Below are 19,210 nucleotides of genomic sequence, written 5' to 3'. Positions count from 1 at the left end.
TGTGTGGCCGCCATCTTTGTGAGGGGCAATGTTGTCAATGAGTGGGCGGAGCTTGTTCCCCATTGTTCAGAATGGAGACAACCTGTCCATCAAACTGCATCAACCCTCTGACCTGGGCAATCTGACCCTGTATTACACTGGTTTGCACAGAGCTCATCTAATTGATGAGTCAAAGTGGCAGCATAGATGGTAAGAAAAGAAAGCATATTCTGCCCACCGATCTCATTAGCTCATGGGACCTCCTGCCCCATGTCTCCAAACATCTGCGACACTGTGTCCACGTGTGGATCTATGGCAGAAACTCACGACCCAGAGGAAACGTCACCCACGAATAAAGGGTCTTGTTGAGTTGTAGATATGTAAAATAGTTATTCTGCACCGTTTGCCTCTCTCACTCTGACCCTTTGCTCCCTTGCTCTCGTCTCCCTTCGAGGCCAGTCTTATGTGGATCCAGACAAAATGGCAGGTTTCCTTCCCTGAAGGACATTAATGAATCAGTTGGGGTTTTATGACAATCCAGCAGTTTTTTTCCCTAGCGCCGGCCCCACAAATTACCAGATTCATTCAGTTTAATTTCACTTTGTGTTTTTGTGGATTCTGTCTCACTCCCTTCTGTCTGTTTTAAATCAATTTCACAGGATTTTAGAAGAGGAGGATTTGTAGTCAGGAAACTCAAATGAAACATCACACCAAAATTTTACAGTCGCCTAAGTTATTGTAACCTATTTACCATCATATGTGAAAATGGAAGGAAAAAGCACCATTCTCAATGGAGAGAGGAAACCATCTACACGTTCTGTGTATGCACAAGGCTTTAGTCAGTCCTCTGACCTGTCAAAACATAAATGCAGTCACCACAGCGAGAAGCTGTGGAAATGTGGGGACTGTGGGAAGGGATTTAATTACCCATCTGAGCTGGACATTCACCATCGAAGTCACACTGGGGAGAGGCCGTTCACCTGCTCTGAGTGTGGGAAGGGCTTCACTTGTTCATCCTCCCTGTTGCAACACCGACAGGTTCACAGTGACGAGAGACCCTTTAAATGTCCAGACTGCGGCAAGTGCTACAAAAGTTCCCGGGAGCTGACTGGCCATCAACGTGCTCACAGTGACAAGAGACCTTTCAGGTGCTGTCACTGTGGGACTGGGTTCAAGACATTACCTGTCCTCACTGTACACCAAAGAATTCACACTGGGGAGAGGCCATTTGTCTGCTCCGATTGTGGGAAGGGATTTGCGCACTCATCCCACCTGCGGACACATCAGAGAATTCACACTGGAGAGAGACCTTTTAAATGTCCAGACTGTGAGAAGTGCTATAAATGTTCCTGGGAACTGATGTTTCATCGACGTGTTCACACAGGGGAGAGGCCATTCAGGTGCTCTCACTGTGGGACTGGGTTCAGGCGATCATCTGATCTGATTGTACATCAGCGAGTTCACACTGGGGAGAAACCCTTCAGTTGTTCTGAGTGTGGGAAGGGATTCACTCGATTGTCCACCCTGCTGGAACACCAGCGCATCCACACAGGAGAGAGGCCATTCACGTGCTCCGAGTGTGGGAAGGGATTCACTCGGTCATCCCACCTATTAACACACCAGCGCACCCACACGGGAGAGAGGCCATTCACCTGCTCCGAGTGTGGTAAGGGATTCACTCAGTCATCCCACCTGCGGACACACCGACGCATTCACACCGGGGAAAGACCATTCACCTGCTCTGTGTGTGGGAAAGGATTCATGCAGTCAGCCAACCTGCTGTTACACCAACGAGTTCACAAGTAAGAACATAAGAAATAGGAGCAGGAGTAGGCCATCTGGCCCTTCGAGCCTGCCCCGCCATTCAATAAGATCATGGCTGATCTGTCGTGGCTCAGTTCCACTTTCCGGCCCTCTCCCCATAACCCTTAATCCCCTCTCTTATCAAAAACCCATCAACCCGCTTCTTGAAAATATTTAGCGAGGCAGCCTCCACCACTTCAACGGGTAGAGAATTCCAGAGATTCACCACCCTTTGAGTGAAGAAGTTCCTCCTCAACTCCGTTCTAAACCGCCCCCCTTTTATCTTGAGGCTGTGCCCCCTAGTCCTACTGTCTTTTTTGAGCGGGAAGAGTCTCTCCACCTCTATCCTATCCATCCCATTCATCATCTTATACGTCTCAATGAGATCTCCCCTCATTCTTCTAAACTCTAACGAGTACAAGCCTAGTTTATTCAGCCTCTCCTCATAGCTCAACCCCCTCAACTCCGGTATCAGCCTAGTAAACCTCCTCTGCACTCCCTCCAAGGCCAAAATATCTTTGCGCAGGTGCGGCGCCCAAAACTGCACACAGTACTCCAGCTGCGGCCTCACCAATGCCCTATACAGCTGCAGCAAGACCTCCCTACTTTTATATTCAATCCCCTTCGCTATGAAGGCCAGCATCCCATTTGCCTTCCTGACCACCTGCAAGCTGGGTTTTTGCGACTCATGCACAAGGACCCCGAGGTCCCTCTGCACCGTCGCCTGCTGCAGTTTTTCGCCACGTAAGTAATAGTCCTTCCTATCATTCTTCCTACCAAAGTGGACCACCTCACACTTGCCAACATTAAATTCCATTTGCCATTTCCTGGCCCATTCACCCAGCCTATCTAGATCCTTCTGCAGACTCTCCACACCCTCCGCACAATTTGCCGTTCCCCCAATCTTGGTGTCATCCGCAAATTTCGACACCCTACACTCGGTTCCCTCCTCCAGATCATCTATATAAATGGTAAAAAGCTGAGGCCCCAGCACTGACCCCAGGGGCACCCCACTAGTCACCATCCGCCAATCCGAATAGCACCCGTTGACCCCCATTCTCTGCCTCCTATTTGACAACCAATCCTCTATCCACGCTAACACCCTACCCCCAACTCCAAGTCCCCTGACCTTCTGCAATAACCTCTTATGAGGCACTTTGTCAAACGCCTTCTGAAAAGCCAGAAAGACCACATCCACCGGCTCTCCTCTATCGACCGCCCTAGACACATCCTCATAGAACTCCAGTAAATTTGTAACTACAGTGATGAGATTTTTCAATTGTAACTTGGGGTGAACTAAGTTCATTGGGTCTCCTTTTGAAAAAGCAAAGCCTACCTGCTGCACAACATAAACCCAACAGCTGGAACACTGCATCGCTTGAATGTAGCCAAGGCAGTTGTGTAAAAGACGGAGAGACGGTACAGATAAACACTGGAGTTTGACCCAGTTTAGAGTATCTTGTGTCTGAGGGATGGGCAGTAACAAATATTAAACAATAAATGCAAATTATTAATTTTTTTGCCTTAGTCTGAAATAAAAAGAGTTTGACACTGTTTCTGCTTGATCTTGAAACAGGGATCTTTCACATGTCGACAAACATGATAACCACCATACACGGAAACACTCTTGCTGCAAGTAGCCAAAAGGGATTTGTTACAATTCATCATTGCGCACTTCAGAATCGTGTTTTGCAGCAATAAAATTGCAGTGAGATATTTAGGAATTTGAACCAAAGGATAGAATTCCTGAATTGCTAAAAGAGGCAAATTTGGCCGATCGAATCTGCACCCACTCACCAAAAGACCCTCGTACTCCGCACAGATAATGACTCAAGGCCAGAATCTAATCTTGTTTCCTGGCACTGTCAGACATCAGTCCTAACCACTGTATCACAGTGCTGAATGTCATGGGGAATTGATCTAACGCAATTCCACAGATCGTTAAGAGGCCCTTCAGCCCATCCTCCTGATGCCAGCCTTTTCAAAGTACTGTCAAGTTTATCCCAATATTATTCTCTTTACTCACCACTATGAGTGTTACATTTCAAATCATTGTCCAATTCCCTTGTGAAAACTGAGTTTGAAATTGATGTCCATATACATTGTGTGAAAATTAACAATATTTCTCCAAACCAAAGACACGCAGAGCTGGAGTCTGGATTCTTACTCAGCTTTTAGTATTAACAACATTTATTGTTTACATTTCATTTTGAATATTTAAAAGGAAAACCTATTTTGACCAGGACTATCATTTTTCCCAGTTGATATACACAATCTAGTTCCCCCTCGCTGTACGACCTGTTACAGAGGCTGTTATAGAAAGGTTTGCTACAGCTAGACATAGCCCGAGGTCGATCTCAACTGGAGGACTGTGTGTAGTTCTGTGAACAGCATCTTGTAAAGAATTGATATTGGTCTTGGAAACAGGGCAGTGCTGATCCAGCAGCATGTTAATTCTGAATGTAAGTAGACATTCTACCCTCTGCAGACTTGTTCATCCAAAACTCTGCTACTTGGGTATTAAATTACAGCAAGTCTAAATCCCCTCTCATCCCCCCCTGCTGACTGACCTTATTGGCTTCCTGTCAACAAAGGTCTTCATATTATTTTCAGCCTTGTATTCAGATGCCATCAGGGTTTCACCCCTCCCCATTTCCAAACTCCACAAGTCTGAGACATTTATGTTCCTCTGATTCTGACCTCTTCTACATTCCCAATCAGAATCGCTCCAACATTGGTGACCAAAGGTCCAGTTGCTGAGACCCTAAGCTCTGGAATTCCCTTCCTTGCTATTTACCTCACTCTCCTTATTGAAGACTCTGTAAAACCTACCGTTTTGACCAAGCCTTTTTGTCATCTAAGCTAAACTACAACATTAGAAAGGATAGCAGGACTCGAGGGCACAGCCTCAAGATAAGGGGGGGTGGGCAGTTTAGGTTGGAGTTGAGGAGGAACTTCTTCACTCAAAGGGTGGTGAATCTCTGGAATTCTCTGCCCATTGAAGTGGTGGAGGCCAACTCACTAAATATATTTAAGTCATGGGTAGATAGGTTTTTGATAGACAAGGGAATTAAGGGTTATGGGGAGAAAGCGGGAAAGTGGAACTGATCCACTTCAGATCAGCCATGATCTTATTGAATGGTGGGTCAGGCTCGAAGGGCTAGATGGCCGACTCCTGCTCCTATTTCTTATGTTCAGTGTTATATTTTGGTACACAATGATTTTGTGGGCCTTTTCATTATGTGGAATTGCTACATAGATGTAAGTAGTTGCGCAACACAGAGATAGAAAGGGACCAATTCTGCTTCTACTTCTCACTTTGTTATTTTTCCTCTGTAACATTTTAATATGAAGCAGCACAACTGATATGAATAATGTTTGTGATGTTACAAAATGTGTTTACCCATTTGGGGAACAGAATTACAATGACTTGTGTCTGTGTGTGTCAATGTGTCAAGAACTAGACACAGTCCACCACAAAGAGTGACAGCTCTGACGGAAGGTCATCCAGACTCAAAAAATTGGCTCTGTTCTCTTCACGGATGCTGTCAGACCTGCTGAGTTTCTCCACCATTTTCTGTTGTTGGTTCAGATTCCGACATCTGCAGGATTTTACTTTCACTGTTTTAAAAACATTGTTTAGCCTCAGCCTTATTTTCTCAGGCAAAATCCTTTCCTGATAATGTTTACCTGTATATTTCCCCTATCATCATTATAAATCTACTCTGGATCCTATCTAGTGGTTCTATATCTTTTTCTATAATATGATGACAAGAACTACCCTTTTCATTATGGATAGTACGATTTAGATCCAGGAGTCACAGATTACCTCTGGGTTGAGCTCAGAAATGAGTTTAAATTAGTTTATTAAGAAGCAACAGTTTAAATATGACGAGGAAGCTAAGTAGACAGAAAAACACATGAACCGTAACAGGTGAGAATGGTTTTACCAGTCCAGGAGGACAAACACACAGATGATGCAGAGTGAGCGCCGGTCTCTATAGCTGGTAGCGGCAGTCTCCTCTGAACGGTGTGAGCCAGAGTGTGGGCATTGGGCTGAAGCCAGTACGGATCACTTTAAAACCCCTTTGCTCTAGAGATCCTGTTTTAATCTTGACACAGACAGCTGAGTTATGTGTGGGTCATGAGACCCAATGGTATTAGGGCTTGAAATGTCCTGTGCTGGATACATGTCCTTGGCAGAGGTAACAGATCTGTCCTGTGTTTGTAACGCAGCAAGCTGCTATGGAAGCTTTCTTCATTCGACATATTTCTGTAATATTGTGTGCATTTCTGAAATTTTTACAAGGTTATTGGACAGTGTTTTCTTACGGTTCGTTACCCGGATTTGAATTTGTCTCCATTCCCATGCCAAAGGGGATGTACCAGGCAGGAAGAAAAACATTTGGGAATTCTCGATTCTTCACCAATTCCCATTCCCCTTCTTTCTGGTGGATAATGGAGGTGTCACTGTGTGTGATGTGACGGTCACCTCAGCACTTCACTGTACCTCACGGTGCTCCACTTCTCCAGCTTCCACCCTAAACAAGTTAAAAGAAGTCATCCCCTATGGGCAAGCCCTCCACAAACACAGGATCTACTCAGATGAGGAGGATCGCAACTGACACTTCCAGACGCTGGAAGATGCCCTCACAAGAACAGGATATGGCACTCGACTCATCGATCAACAGTTCCGATGCGCCACAGCGAAAAACCGCACCGACCTCCTCAGAAGACAAACACGGGACACAGCAAACAGAGGACCCTTCACCATCCAGTCCTTCCCAGAGTGGAGAAGCTACAACACATTTTCCAGAACCTTCAACATGTCATCCATGAAGATGAACATCTCGCCAAGGCCATCCCCACACCCCCACTTCTTGCCTTCAAACAACTGCACTACCTCAAACAGACCATTGTCTGCAGCAAATTACCCAGCCTACAGGAGAACAATGACCACGACACCACACAGCCCTGCCACAGCAACCTCCGCAAGACGTCTGGATCATCAACATAGATGCCATCATCTCACGTCAGAACCCCATCCACCAGATACACGGTACGTACTCTTGCAACTCGGCCAACATTGCCTACCTGATACACTGCAGGAAAGGATGTCCCGAAACATGGTACATTGGGAAGACCATGCAGAGCTACGACGGATGAATGAACATCACTCAACAAATCACCAGGCAGGAGTGTTCTCTTCCTGTTGGGGAACACTTCAGCAGTCACAGGCATTCGGCCTCTGATCTTCGGGTAAGCGTTCTCCAAGGCGGCCTTCATGACACACGATAACACAGAGTCGCTGAGCAGAAACTGATAGCCAAGTTCCGCACACATGAGGATGGCCTCAACCGGGATCTTGGGTTCATGTCACACTATCTGTAACCCCCACAATTTGTTTGCACTTGCAAAATCTCACTTACTGTCCTGTCTGGAGAAATACACATCTCTTTAACCTGTGCTTAACCCTCTCTCCACTCACATTGTCTGTACCTTTAAGATTTGATTATCTGTAAAGACTATTATTTTGTAAATTGAGTTTGTGTCTTTATATGCCCTGTTTATGAACACAACTCGCACTCACCTAATAAAGGAGCAGCGCTCCGAAAGTTTGTGACTTGTGCTACCAAAGAAACCTGTTGGACTTTAACCTGGTGTTGTGAGACTTCTTCCTGTGCTTACCCCAGTCCAACACTGACATCTCCACATCATGTAATGTACAAGTGAGTGAGAATTGTCAGCAAGAATTAATCAGCACTTTCTAATTGGAGATGTTAATCGGTAGAACCTGTCAGACACTGAATTGTAGTGTTTGTTCCAAAGATCAATTTCGGATTGAAGTTGAAGTTCAGAATCTTGTTGTAAACAAATTTCTGATGAGAATTCCTGAATTATGGGGAAAGATCACAGACAGCGGTTCTTAAAAGGGATACTGCACCCCCCAGAACACAATCAGTTACGGATCCAGAATATTAAACTATAGCCCATTTACAGACATTATCAACAACCATCAGAATGGACATGGTTCAGTCCCAAATGTGATTAACAGCAGCAATAACAGCAAAATTCATCCCTACAGTCACTTGTGAATGCGCTGGTGTCTCCGCAGATGGGATGACTGAGTGAATCCCTTGTCACAGTTGGCGCAAATGAATGGTTTGTCTCCAGTGTGAACTCGCTGGTGTGTCAGAAGGCCGGATGAATTCGTGAATCCCTTCCCACACTTGGAGCAGGTGAACGGTCTCTCTCCAGTGTGAATTCGCTGATGCACAATGAGGTGGCCTGAGTGCCTAAACCTCTTTCCACAGTCAGTGCAGTTGAATGGCCTCTCCTCAGTGTGAACTCGCTGGTGTGTCAGCAGTGTAGCTGACTGAATGAATCCCTTCCCGCACACAGAACAGGTGAATGGCTTCTCCCCAGTGTGAATGCGTTGGTGTGCAGTGAGGTTGGATGACTGTCTGAACCTCTTTCCGCAGTCAGTGCAGATGAAGGGTCTCTCCTCAGTGTGAATAAGCTTATGTATCAGCAGGTTGGAAGACTGACTGAATCCCTTCCCACAGACAGAGCAGGTGAAAGGCCTCTTTCCAGTATGACAGCATCGATGGGTTTCCAGTCTGGAAGGGTAGTTGAATCCCTTCCCACAGTCTCCACATTTCCATGGTTTCTCTCCAGTGTGAGTCCATCGATGAGTTTCCAACTGGGAAGGGAATTTGAATCCCTTCTCACACTCCACACATTTCCAGGGCTTCTCCATTGTACCAGTGACTTTATTTTGCTCCAGGTTGGGTGATCAGTCAAAGCCTCTTCTGCAAATGGAACATATGTCCACTTTTTCCCTGCTGTGAATGATGTGATGCTTTTTCAGACTATGTAACTGATTAAAGCTCTTTCCACAGTCAGTTCACTGGAACACACACACTCAGTGCGTGTCTGTCTCGGTGCTTTTCCAGTGACACTGATGTCTGAAATCTTCTCCCACAGGTGGAACAGACAAATATTTCTCCTTGCATGATCAAATGCGATGATATTCAGGTCCTGATGACTGGAGGTTTCAGTTTTCTATCTGCAAATTCTCACCTTCCAATATCTGTAACAGAATTTTGCAGAAGTTATCTCTGTCAATATGGGATAAAAATTAAGAATGGAGAGGCGATAGCTTAGTGGTATTATTGTTAGACTGTTGATCCAGAAACTCAGCGAATGTTCTGGGGGCCTGGGTTTGAATCCTGCTGTGGAGATGCCGGCGTTGGACTGGGGTAAACACAGTAAGAAGTCTGACAACACCAGGTTTAAGTCCAACCGATTTATTTGATAGATTTATTTAATCGGTTGGACTTAAACCTGGTGTTGTCAGGCTTCTTACTTTGAATCCTGCCACAGCAATTGGTGGAATTTGAATTCAATAAAAAAAATCTGGAATTAAGAATCTACTGCTGAATGTGAAACCCTTGTCAATTGTCAGAAAAACCCATCTGGTTCACTAATATTCTTTAGGGAAGGAAATCTGCCGTCCTTACCAGCTCTGGCCTATATGTGACTCCAGAGTCACAGCAATGTGGTTTATTCTCGAGGGCAGCTGGGGATGGACAGTAAGTGCTCGTATTTTCTGTTTTATTTGTCCAAGGTTTGCTGTCTTGTCTTGGATCATAAAAAATCTTGTTCCCCAATCACCACTCTACTCCCTGAGGTGAAGTGGCTCCCAGCCTAGATTTTAACTCTGCGTTCTTAATTTCGCATCCATTTATGGCCTCTTCCTTCCCTACCTCTCAAATCTCCTCCGGCCCCAACAATCTCTGAGGCATCTGTACAGTTCTCAATCTAGCCTTTTGCAAATGTCCTGTCGCAATCCTGCTCCACCACTGCGGCCATGACAAAACATATCAACCAGGAGCGAATGGCAGAGCAGATCTCATGGACAAATGGAATAATTCTGCTTCTACGTAGTATGGTTTTGGTCTTCAGTTCCTATAGCCTGCAAGCTCTGGACTTCATTCCCTCCATCTCACTTTCCACCTTTAAGACCCATAGAACATAGAACACTACAGCATAAACAGGCCCTTCGGCCCACAAGTTGCACCGATCATATCCCTACCTACCAGGCCTATCTATAACTCCCAAGCCCATTAAATCCCACGTACTCATCCAGAAGTCTCTTAAGAGACCCCAGCGAGTTCGCCTTCACCACCACTGATTGCAGCCGATTCCACTCACTCACCAACCTCTGAGTGAAAAATGGGCGGCAAGGTAGCACAGTGGTTAGCACTGCTGCTTCACAGCTCCAGGGTCCTGGGTTCGATTCCCGGCTCGGGTCACTGTCTGTGTGGAGTTTGCACATTCTCCTCTTGTCTGCGTGGGTTTCCTCCGGGTGCTCCGGTTTCCTCCCACAGTCCAAAGATGTGCGGGGTTAGGTTGATTGGCCATGCTAAGAAATTGCCCCTTAGAGTCCAGGGATGTGTAGGTTAGAGGGATTAGTGGGTAAAATGTGTCGGGATATGGGGATGGGGCTTGGGTGGGATTGTGTTTGGTGCAGACTCGATGGGCCGAAGGGCCTCTTTCTGCACTGTAGGGTTCTATGATTTTTATCATCTCCTCTGTACCTGCTCCCCAGCACCTTAAACCTGTGTCCTCTCTTAGTGACCATTTCGGCCCTGGGAAATAGCCTCCGAGAATCCACCCTATCTATACCTCTCAACGTTTTATGAACCTCTATCAGGTCTCCTCTCAATCTTTGTCTCTCCAGGGAGAAGATTGAGCCCAGCTATTTTTTCCTCCTCAAAGCCCAGCTATTTTTTTCCCAGTTATTGGTCATCAGCCCTAATATCTCATAATGGGTCTGGGTTGTCAGACTTTGTGTTCAGGTTCACTGACCTGCTTTATGATATTAAAGCACTATATAAATAGGAGTCATTGTTGGTCCTGTTTGAGGGTAAGGCTCTGATTTCACTCCAATCATCATTGTAGACCTTTGGAGGACTGAAGACAAGCGGCTGGTCCTCCAACCAATCACAGTCAATGAGAAGGCGGGGCTGATCTCGCATCGCCCTAATTGGCCCAGTGGGCCAGGACGGCTGCGCATGTGCCCCACGGCACGCTGCCTCCCCTCAAGATGGCGGCCGTCACCCTGGGTCTCTGATCAGGCTGAAGACCCGCGGCTGAGGGTCCCACTTGGGAACAACGCGGGGCTGCTGGCGCCACGTTCGGCTTTGGGGCCGGCAATGCGTGTTTCTAAAGTCTTCCCCCGCCCGGCTACTGCCTCTATCGCTCCTTTCCGACGCGCAATAAACTTACCTGCTGCAGAGACAAACCAGCAACTCCTATATCGTCCGCACTGCGCATGTGCCAATCATTAGGGCGGGACCGCGCATGTTCCACACTCACCAGGCAGAAGTGCGCACGCGCACTGTCCCCTGTGACGATTTGAGGACATTCTCCACCGATTGGAATGCTGGGTATAAGAGCTCCTCATTGTTGTCGCAAGTAGGCTCACATTAACACTGCAATGAAGTTTCTGTGAAAATCTCCCTAGTCGCCACACTACGGTGCCTGTTTAAATACACTGAGGGAGAATTTAACATGTAGACCCCGCATAGACAGTGACCCAAGCTGGGAATCAAACCCCGGTCCCTGGGGCTGTGAGGCAGCAGTACTAACCACTGTGCCACTGCAATGTTGTTCAATGTTGTTCACCTAACCTTCTGTAAAAGGTTGCTACAGAAGGTTAGGGTGCATGGAGTTGGGGGTAAGGTGTTAGCGTGGATAGAGGATTGGTTGTCTAATAGGAGGCAGAGAGTTGGTATCAATGGGTGCTATTCTGATTGGCGGTTGGTGACTGGTGGAGTGCCGCAGGGATCGGTGCTGGGGCCTCAGCTATTTACCATTTATACAGATGATCTGGAGGAGGGGGCTGGGTGTAGGGTGACGAAATTTGCTGATGACATGAAGATGAGTGGAAAAGCAAATTGCGTGGAGGGTGTGGAAAGTCTGCAGAGGGATCTGGATAGGCTAAGCGAGTGGGCGAGGACCTGGCAGATGGAGTATAATATTAGCATTTGTGAGGTTATCCACTTTGGCAGAAACAATAGTAGGAGGGATTACTATTTAAAGGGCGAAAAGCTGCAGCATGCTATGGTGCAGAGGGACCTGGGGGTCCTTGTGCATGAGTCGCAAAAACCCAGTCTGCAGGTGATGAAGAAGGCGAATGGAATGCTGGCCTTTATAGCGAGGGGGATAGAATATAAAAGTAGGGAGGTCTTGCTGCAACTGTACAGGATACTGGTGAGGCCGCAGCTGGAGTACTGTGTGCAGTTTTGGTCGCCGCATTTGCACAAGGAAATATTGGCCTTGGAGGGAGTGCAGAGGAGATTCACTAGGTTGATACCGGAGATGAGGGGGTTGGACTATGAAGAGAGACTAAATAGACAGGGTCTGTACTCGTTGGAGTTTAGAAGGATGAAGGGGGATCTTATAGAGACGTATAAGATAATGAAAGGGATGGATAGGGTAGAGGTAGAGAGATTCTTTCCACTTAGAAAGGACAGCAGGACTAGAGGACACAGCCTCAAGATAAGAGGGGGGCAGTTTAGATCAGAGTTGAGGAGGAACTTCTTCACTCGAAGGGTGGTGAAACTCTGGAATTCTCTGCCTGTTGAAGTGGTGGAGGCTACCTTGCTAAATATATTTAAGTCACGGGTAGATAGGTTTTTGATAGACAAGGGAATTAAGGGTTATGGGGAGAAAGCGGGAAAGTGGAACTGATCCACTTCAGATCAGCCATGATCTTATTGAATGGTGGGGCAGGCTCGAAGGGCTAGATGGCCTACTCCTGCTCCTATTTCTTATGTTCTTATTATCTTTGGCATTTACAACATTCAGCACAGAAAGCAGGGACTATTGGAGAGAATAATCAGTGCAGTGAGAAAGAACATTCAGGATCAGCTTTGAGGAGCTGGGAACTGAAATAGTTTGAAGTAAGAAAGGAAAAAAATGACAACAAACTGAACAATCAATACTCGTTAGAGTTTAGAAGAATGAGGGGAGATCTCATTGAGACGTATAAGATGATGAATGGGATGGATAGGATAGAGGTGGAGAGACTCTTCCCGCTCAAAAAAGACAGTAGGACTAGGGGGCACAGCCTCAAGATAAAGGGGAGGCGGTTTAGAACGGAGTTGAGGAGGAACTTCTTCACTCAAAGGGTGGTGAATCTCTGGAATTCTCTGCCCGTTGAAGTGGTGGAGGCTGCCTCGCTAAATATTTTTAAGAAGCGGGTTGATGGGTTCTTGATAAGAGAGGGGATTAAGGGTTATGGGGAGAGGGTGGGAAAGTGGAACTGAGCCACGACAGATCAGCCATGATCTTATTGAATGGCGGGGCAGGCTTGAAGGGCTAGATGGCCTACTCCTGCTCCTATTTCTTATGTTCTTATGTAGAACCAGTCTTTTTGTTTCAAAGACAAATACAAATATTACTGTCCTTTAAACATACCAAAGTGTCAGTCTGTATCTTGTTCTCATGCTTCGCTTTCAGAAAGTACTGACACTTGTTCTGCTATTAATCCTCTGTATTTTCTTGCTTTCAGTAAGAGGTCTCACAACACCAAGTTGAAGTCCAACTGGTTCATTTGGTAGCAAATGCCACTAGCTTTCGGAGCACTGCTCCTTCGTCAGGTAGGTTCTGTTCACAAACAGGGCATATAAAGACACAAACTCAATTTACAAAATAATGGTTGGAATGCGAGTCTTTATAGGTAATTAAGTCTTAAAGGTACAGACAATGTGAGCGGAGAGAGCATATCTTGCTTTCAGACAGGGCTGACCACCCTGTTATCTGTCAATAAAACCTGCTTGAGCCTTAATACTAGCATCAATTTGGCTTGTGTCCACAATATTTGTTATTTAATTTCTCCTGAGTTCCAACCTCTTCCCAGACATCTATTTTACTCCATAAGCTTCTCACACTTGCGGATGGAGGAGAAACAGGGAGAAGAACTAACTTCAAAATGAATTCAGTTGTGTTTGACGTGTTAAAAAGAATAAACAAATTGCATTTAACTACAAGTTCATTTATTAAAATTTTATCCACAATATTTAATCCTAAAACTGGGCTACAGTTCATTTTCTTTATTTACAGAAAAATGTAAATTCGTTAGAAGCAGTTCAGAGAAGGTTTACTGGACTAATACCAGAAATGGATTGGTTGTCTTGTGAGGAAAGTTTGGAGAGTTTCAGTTCAAGTCGACAAGATTGACTGGAGTTTGGAAGATTAAGAGGCAACTTGATAAAACTTATGAGATCCAGCAGTCTCAACAAGGTGGATATGGAAATGTTCCCTCTTGTCACAGGATCTAGAGCCAGGGAGTCACTTTTTTTGAATATAAGGAGTTTCCATTTAAGTCAGATGAGGTTTCTAACAGAGGACTGAGACACTCTGGATCTCTCTTCATCAAAAGGCAGTGAAAGCAGAGTCTGTATATTTCTAAGGCAGAGGCAGATAGATCCTTGAAGCAGAGAGATTATTTCCACTTAGAATGGAAACAAGAACGAGAGGGCAAAGCCTCAAAATAGGGGGGAGTCAATTTAGAACAGAGTTAAGGAGGAACTTCTTCTCCCAGAGGGTAGTGAATCTTTGGAATTCTCTGCCCATTGAAGCAGTGGAGGCTATCTCGTTAAATGTGTTTAAGTCACAGATAGATAGATTTCTGACCAATAAGGGAATTAAGGGTTATGGGGAGCAGGGAAGTAAGTGGAATTGAACCACTATCAGATCAGCCATGATCTTATTGAATGGTGGGGCAGGCTCGAGGTGCTAGGTGGCCTATTCCTGCTCCTATTTCTTATGTTCTTGTGTTCTTGATCAATAAGGGAGTGAAACGTTACCAAGCATAGGCAGGAATGTGGTGTTGAATTTACAATCCGATTAGCTGTGTCTTATCGAATGATGTGGCAGACTAGAAGGGCCAAATGGCCAACTCCTGCTGTTAATTTGTATGGTCAGATGTATTATCAGAAAACACAGACCCCGGTGGACATAGCTCAGTCCTGGATGCAATCAGTTGGAAATTCCAATTACTCTAATTGTTTATGAACTCACTGGTATCTCTGCACGCGAGATGCCTCAGTGAATATCTTCCCACATTCAGAGCAGATGAATGACCTCTCACGGTGTGGATTTGATGGTGTCTCAACATGGTGGATGACTGAGCAAATCCCTTCCAACACAGGAAGCAGGTGAATGGCTTCTCCCCAGTGTGATTATTTCCAGCTGAAATGGGAAATAGAATCCCTTCCCACAGTCCCTACATTTACAGGACATTTCCCCAGCGTGACTATGCTTGTGTCTTGACAGGCCAGATGATTGGTTGAAGCTTTTCCGCATACAAAACATGTGTACAGTTTATCCCCACTATGAATGGTGCTTTCTCCTTCCCTGTTAAACAGCTAATGATAACCAGGTTAGCATGAGCTAAGGAAGAAGCATACAGATTGGCCACAAAAAATAATAATTTTGAGGATTGGGAGCAGTTTAGAATTCAGCAAAGAAGAACCAAGGGATTGATTAAGAAGGGGAAAATACAGCATGAAAGTAAGCTTGCAAGGAGCATAAAGACTGACATCTATCCATAGATACGTGAAGAGAAAGAGGTTGGTGAAGACAAATTAAGCCCCCTACAAATAGAAATGGGGGGATGTATAATAGGGGACAAAGAAATGGCCAAGCAATTGAATACACGCATTTTTTTCCCTGCAAAATGGCTATTAGTGAATACAAACATAAAACCTTCACAAGTCTATGAAGGTTGCGACACAAGTGGAGAAGGTTGTGAGGAAAGCTTATGGAATGCTAGCCTTTATAGGAAGGGGTATAGAGTATAAGAGCTGCTGTCTAATGCTTCAGTTGTACAGAACGTTGGTTAGACCGCATTTGGAGTACTGCATCCAGTTCGGGTCACCTTACTACCGGAAGGACGTGGAGACTCTGGAGAGGGTGCAGAGGAGGTTTACCAGGATGTTGCCTGGCATGGAGGGACTGGGTTACAAGGAAAGGTTGGAGAAACTGGGACTTTTCTCCTTGGAAAGACGGAGATTGAGGGGGGACATGATAGAGGTATATAAGATACTGAAGGGAATAGACAGAGTCAATAGTGAGAGACTGCTCCCTAGACTGAGTACAATTACGAGAGGTCATGATCTAAGGGTGAGGGGGGGAGAGATATAATTTGGATATGAGAGGAAGGTTCTTCACGCAGAGGGTCGTGGGGGTATGGAACGCGCTACCGAGTAGGGTGGTGGAGGCAGGAACGTTGGACTCGTTTAAGGTTCACTTAGACAGACACATGAGCGAAACGAGGATGGAGGGTTATAGTAGAGGGTATTAAATAAGGTCAGAGCCTCGGGAGACACCGGAAGTGCAGACTTGTATGTTAACGTTTTTGTCTTTCATTCCGCAGGTGGAGGTCCACCTTGTTGTCAAACGAGGGGTATGCACACGGCGGGTCGTGCGTGGGCTGCTCTTGGAGGTTCCGGGAGTGTCCTAGTACTTCGTGTCGGTGTGTGTGCTTGATCCTGGACCGGTAGACGGGCGCCGCAACAGCTCAGTGACTAGCACTGCTAGCTGTGCAGATACATGGATTTGGGCCTGTGTCTGTGGGGGTTTGCGCATTCTCCCTGTGGTTGCGTGGGTTTCCTCTGGGCGCTCCGGTTTCCTCCCACACCCCAAAGATGTGCTCTTAGGCTGATTGGTTTTACCAAATTGACACTATTCTCCCCTGAATCTGGCTAAGTCAGGGGTTCCATTCGTAGACACGCAGGGTAGAATAGGTGTAGGGTGATGCGGCGGCGCGGGCTCGTTGGGCCGAATGGCCTGTTTCCCATGCTGGGTTGTTCTTTGTTCTTCAAAACAAAAAAGGAAAGGGAACAAGAGAGTACAAGTGACTCTACAAAAGAATACACGCAAGCTTGACAAGCTTCTTAAGCCAGCAAAAGAAGCAGTGCTTGATAATGTGGATGATGATGTGGACGATGAAAAGATAGGCGAAGAATCGCAACGTGAAGTTCATTCCGGATCCGATGATGGAGAAATTACAGACAAGTCGTTGAAGTTATGGAGAGTGATTTGGGTATGTGGCTTGACATGACTATATGCTGGTTAAAACAGTAAAAAGTCTGACAACACCAGGTTTCAGGTGTTGTCAGACTTTTTACTGTGTTTACGCCAGTCCAACGCCGGCATTTCCACATCATGCATGCTGGTTAAAGACAGGGAGCCAAGCCTGTTGGAACATGAATGCCAGTATTGTGAAATCTATAAAACATGACGCTAAACAGAAACGTTACTTTAGTAAGTCCATGTTTTACCGCTCCCTTACAAATGGCAAGAAAAATCAGGAGAAGTTGGCTGTGCGATTCTCCAAGCACAGGGAAGGCATTCTGTTTCCACTGCAAACTGTTTTCGAGTGAAGACCATACATTTTCAAAGCATGGCTTCTCTGACTGGAAAAATGCAAGTCAAAGTTTAGAAAGTCATGAAAACAGCCAAGGGCATTGGGATGCGACCATTACCCTCATTGCAAAGTCTCGAGGTATTGGATGTGTAAACAGCTTGATTACTTGACAATACCAGCCAGAACATGATTATATGAAAGCACTTCTGGAAAGGGTTGTTGCTCCAATTAAATTTCTTGCTGAGCAGGGTCTAGCCTTCAGGGGACACAACGAGTGTATCGGATCACCGAACAATGGCAGTTTTCTAGGGACACTAGAATTGTTAGCGCAAGTTGATCATTTTTTGGCAACTCATATTGAAATGAATGGAAATAAGGGTAAAGGTTCTGTGTCCTACCTTTCATCTGCAGTATGCAATGAGCTGATTGAAATACTTGGAGAAAAGGTGTTAGAGAAAATTATTTCGGAACTCAAAGAAGCCAAATATTTTTCAATATCTGTGGATTCAACCCTTGATATTTCACACATGGATCGGCTGCCTTGCATTTTTCGATTTGTGCATGAGAGTGATCCTATTAAAACATTCGTCAAATTTCTCAACTGCAGAAGTCACGGCAGTGAACAACTTGCCGAGAGTATTCTGATGTTGTTACAAACAGAAAGAAGAGACTTAGAGAACTGCAGAGGTCAATCATACAACAACACCTCCAACACGAGTGGCAAATATAATGGTCTTCGAGCTGAAACAGCGGCACGGTAGCACAGTGGTTAGCACTGCTGCTTCACAGCTCCAGAGACCTGGGTTCGATTCCCGGCTCGGGTCACTGTCTGTGTGAAGTTTGCACATTCTCCTCGTGTCTGTGCGGGTTTCCTCCGGGTGCTCTGGTTTCCTCCCACAGTCCAAAGATGTGCAGGTTAGCTTGATTGGCCGTGCTAAAATTGCCCCTTAGTGTCCTGAAATACATAAGTTAGAGGGATTCGTGGATAAATTTGTGGGGGTAGGGCCTGGGTGGGATTGTGATCGGCGCAGACTTGATGGGCAGAATGGCCTCTTTCTGTACTGTAGGGTTTCTATGATTTGAGAAATACAGTAGCTGACTATATCCCTTGCTTTGCTCACTTGTTGAACCTTGTCAGTCATTCAGCAGTGGATTGTGTTCCAAAAGCTGCTGCTTTTTTTTTGTTGAACAGTTGTACAATTTCTTCGGAGCTTCAACCCACCTGGGAAATACTCGTGGGTGAGCCTGGAAAGAATCTTGCAGTTGTGAAGAGACTTAGTGATACTCGGTGGTCTGCTCACACAAGTGCTTCGGCCGCCCTAGATCAGGGATACGAGAAAGTGAAATCAGCGCTGGAAAGCATTGCTGACAATCCAGATGAGAAGTCAAAGACGCGACAAGAAGCCAGAGCAGAATGGAATCTCTGGAGTATGGAATACTTCTCCGCGTTTGGGCGACAATTTGGGAGCGATTCCACAAAACGAGCTTGAATTTACAAAACCCAGAAATAAATCTTAACGAAGATGTGAGACTTTTGCAGTCTTTGTATCTCAGACCTCAGGACCAGTGACTCATGTGAGGACTTTGGGCAAGAAGGCACTGCAAAGTCTGGGACATCAGTTTACAAAGAAGAAACGCAAAGGAGGTGAAAAGCGGGACGACAAGATATGACTGCAAAGCACAGGCAACAGATTTTTCACCTCGCCAGAGTTTCAAGATTAACGTGTACTTACCCATCTTAGACAAATTATCAACAGAGCTTAAAAAACGCACTGAAGCAGATAGACCTGTGTTCAAACATAGAACATAGAACACTACAGCACAAACAGGCCCTTCGGCCCGCGAGTTGCACCGATCACATCAACACCTACCAATCTATAGACCTATCTATAACCCCCAATCCCATAAAACCCCATATACTTATCCAGAAGTCTTTTAAAAGACCCCAGCGAGTTCGCCTCCACCACCACTGACGGCAGCCGA

At 45.7% G+C, this 19,210-nt stretch overlaps 2 protein-coding genes across 2 annotated transcripts in view; one reads left to right on the top strand and one right to left on the bottom strand.

Annotated features, from left to right (window-relative positions):
- Positions 1–550: 550 nt before the first annotated feature.
- LOC145363519 (uncharacterized) overlaps positions 551–19,210 on the top strand; it is a 66,930-nt gene continuing 48,270 nt past the window's right edge. The window contains exon 1 of the mRNA XM_080218711.1: positions 551–1,781. Within this exon, the coding sequence (XP_080074837.1) occupies positions 745–1,781 (1,037 nt within the window). The 5' untranslated portion in view covers positions 551–744. The remainder of the gene's footprint in view (positions 1,782–19,210) is intronic.
- Positions 4,993–11,115, bottom strand: LOC145335617 (uncharacterized). The gene is made up of 2 exons (XM_080181420.1): positions 11,077–11,115; positions 4,993–8,875 (listed from the first exon to the last, which is right to left on the bottom strand). Exon 2 carries the CDS (start codon positions 8,540–8,542, stop codon positions 7,868–7,870), a length of 675 nt encoding a protein of 224 aa, XP_080037546.1. The 5' UTR covers positions 8,543–8,875; positions 11,077–11,115; the 3' UTR covers positions 4,993–7,867.

Source organism: Carcharhinus amblyrhynchos, unplaced genomic scaffold (assembly GCF_965287045.1).
Source record: "Carcharhinus amblyrhynchos unplaced genomic scaffold, sCarAmb.v2.hapA scaffold_39, whole genome shotgun sequence".
Taxonomy (NCBI): Eukaryota; Metazoa; Chordata; class Chondrichthyes; order Carcharhiniformes; family Carcharhinidae; genus Carcharhinus; species Carcharhinus amblyrhynchos.
The sequence above is the reverse complement of the archived record's forward strand: the minus strand, read 5'-3'. Positions and strand labels throughout refer to the sequence as shown.

Coding starts and splice junctions, on each gene's coding strand:
- LOC145335617 (XM_080181420.1), bottom strand. CDS start 8,542: ATGGAGAAGCCCTGGAAATGTGTGGAGTGTGAGAAGGGATTCAAATTC.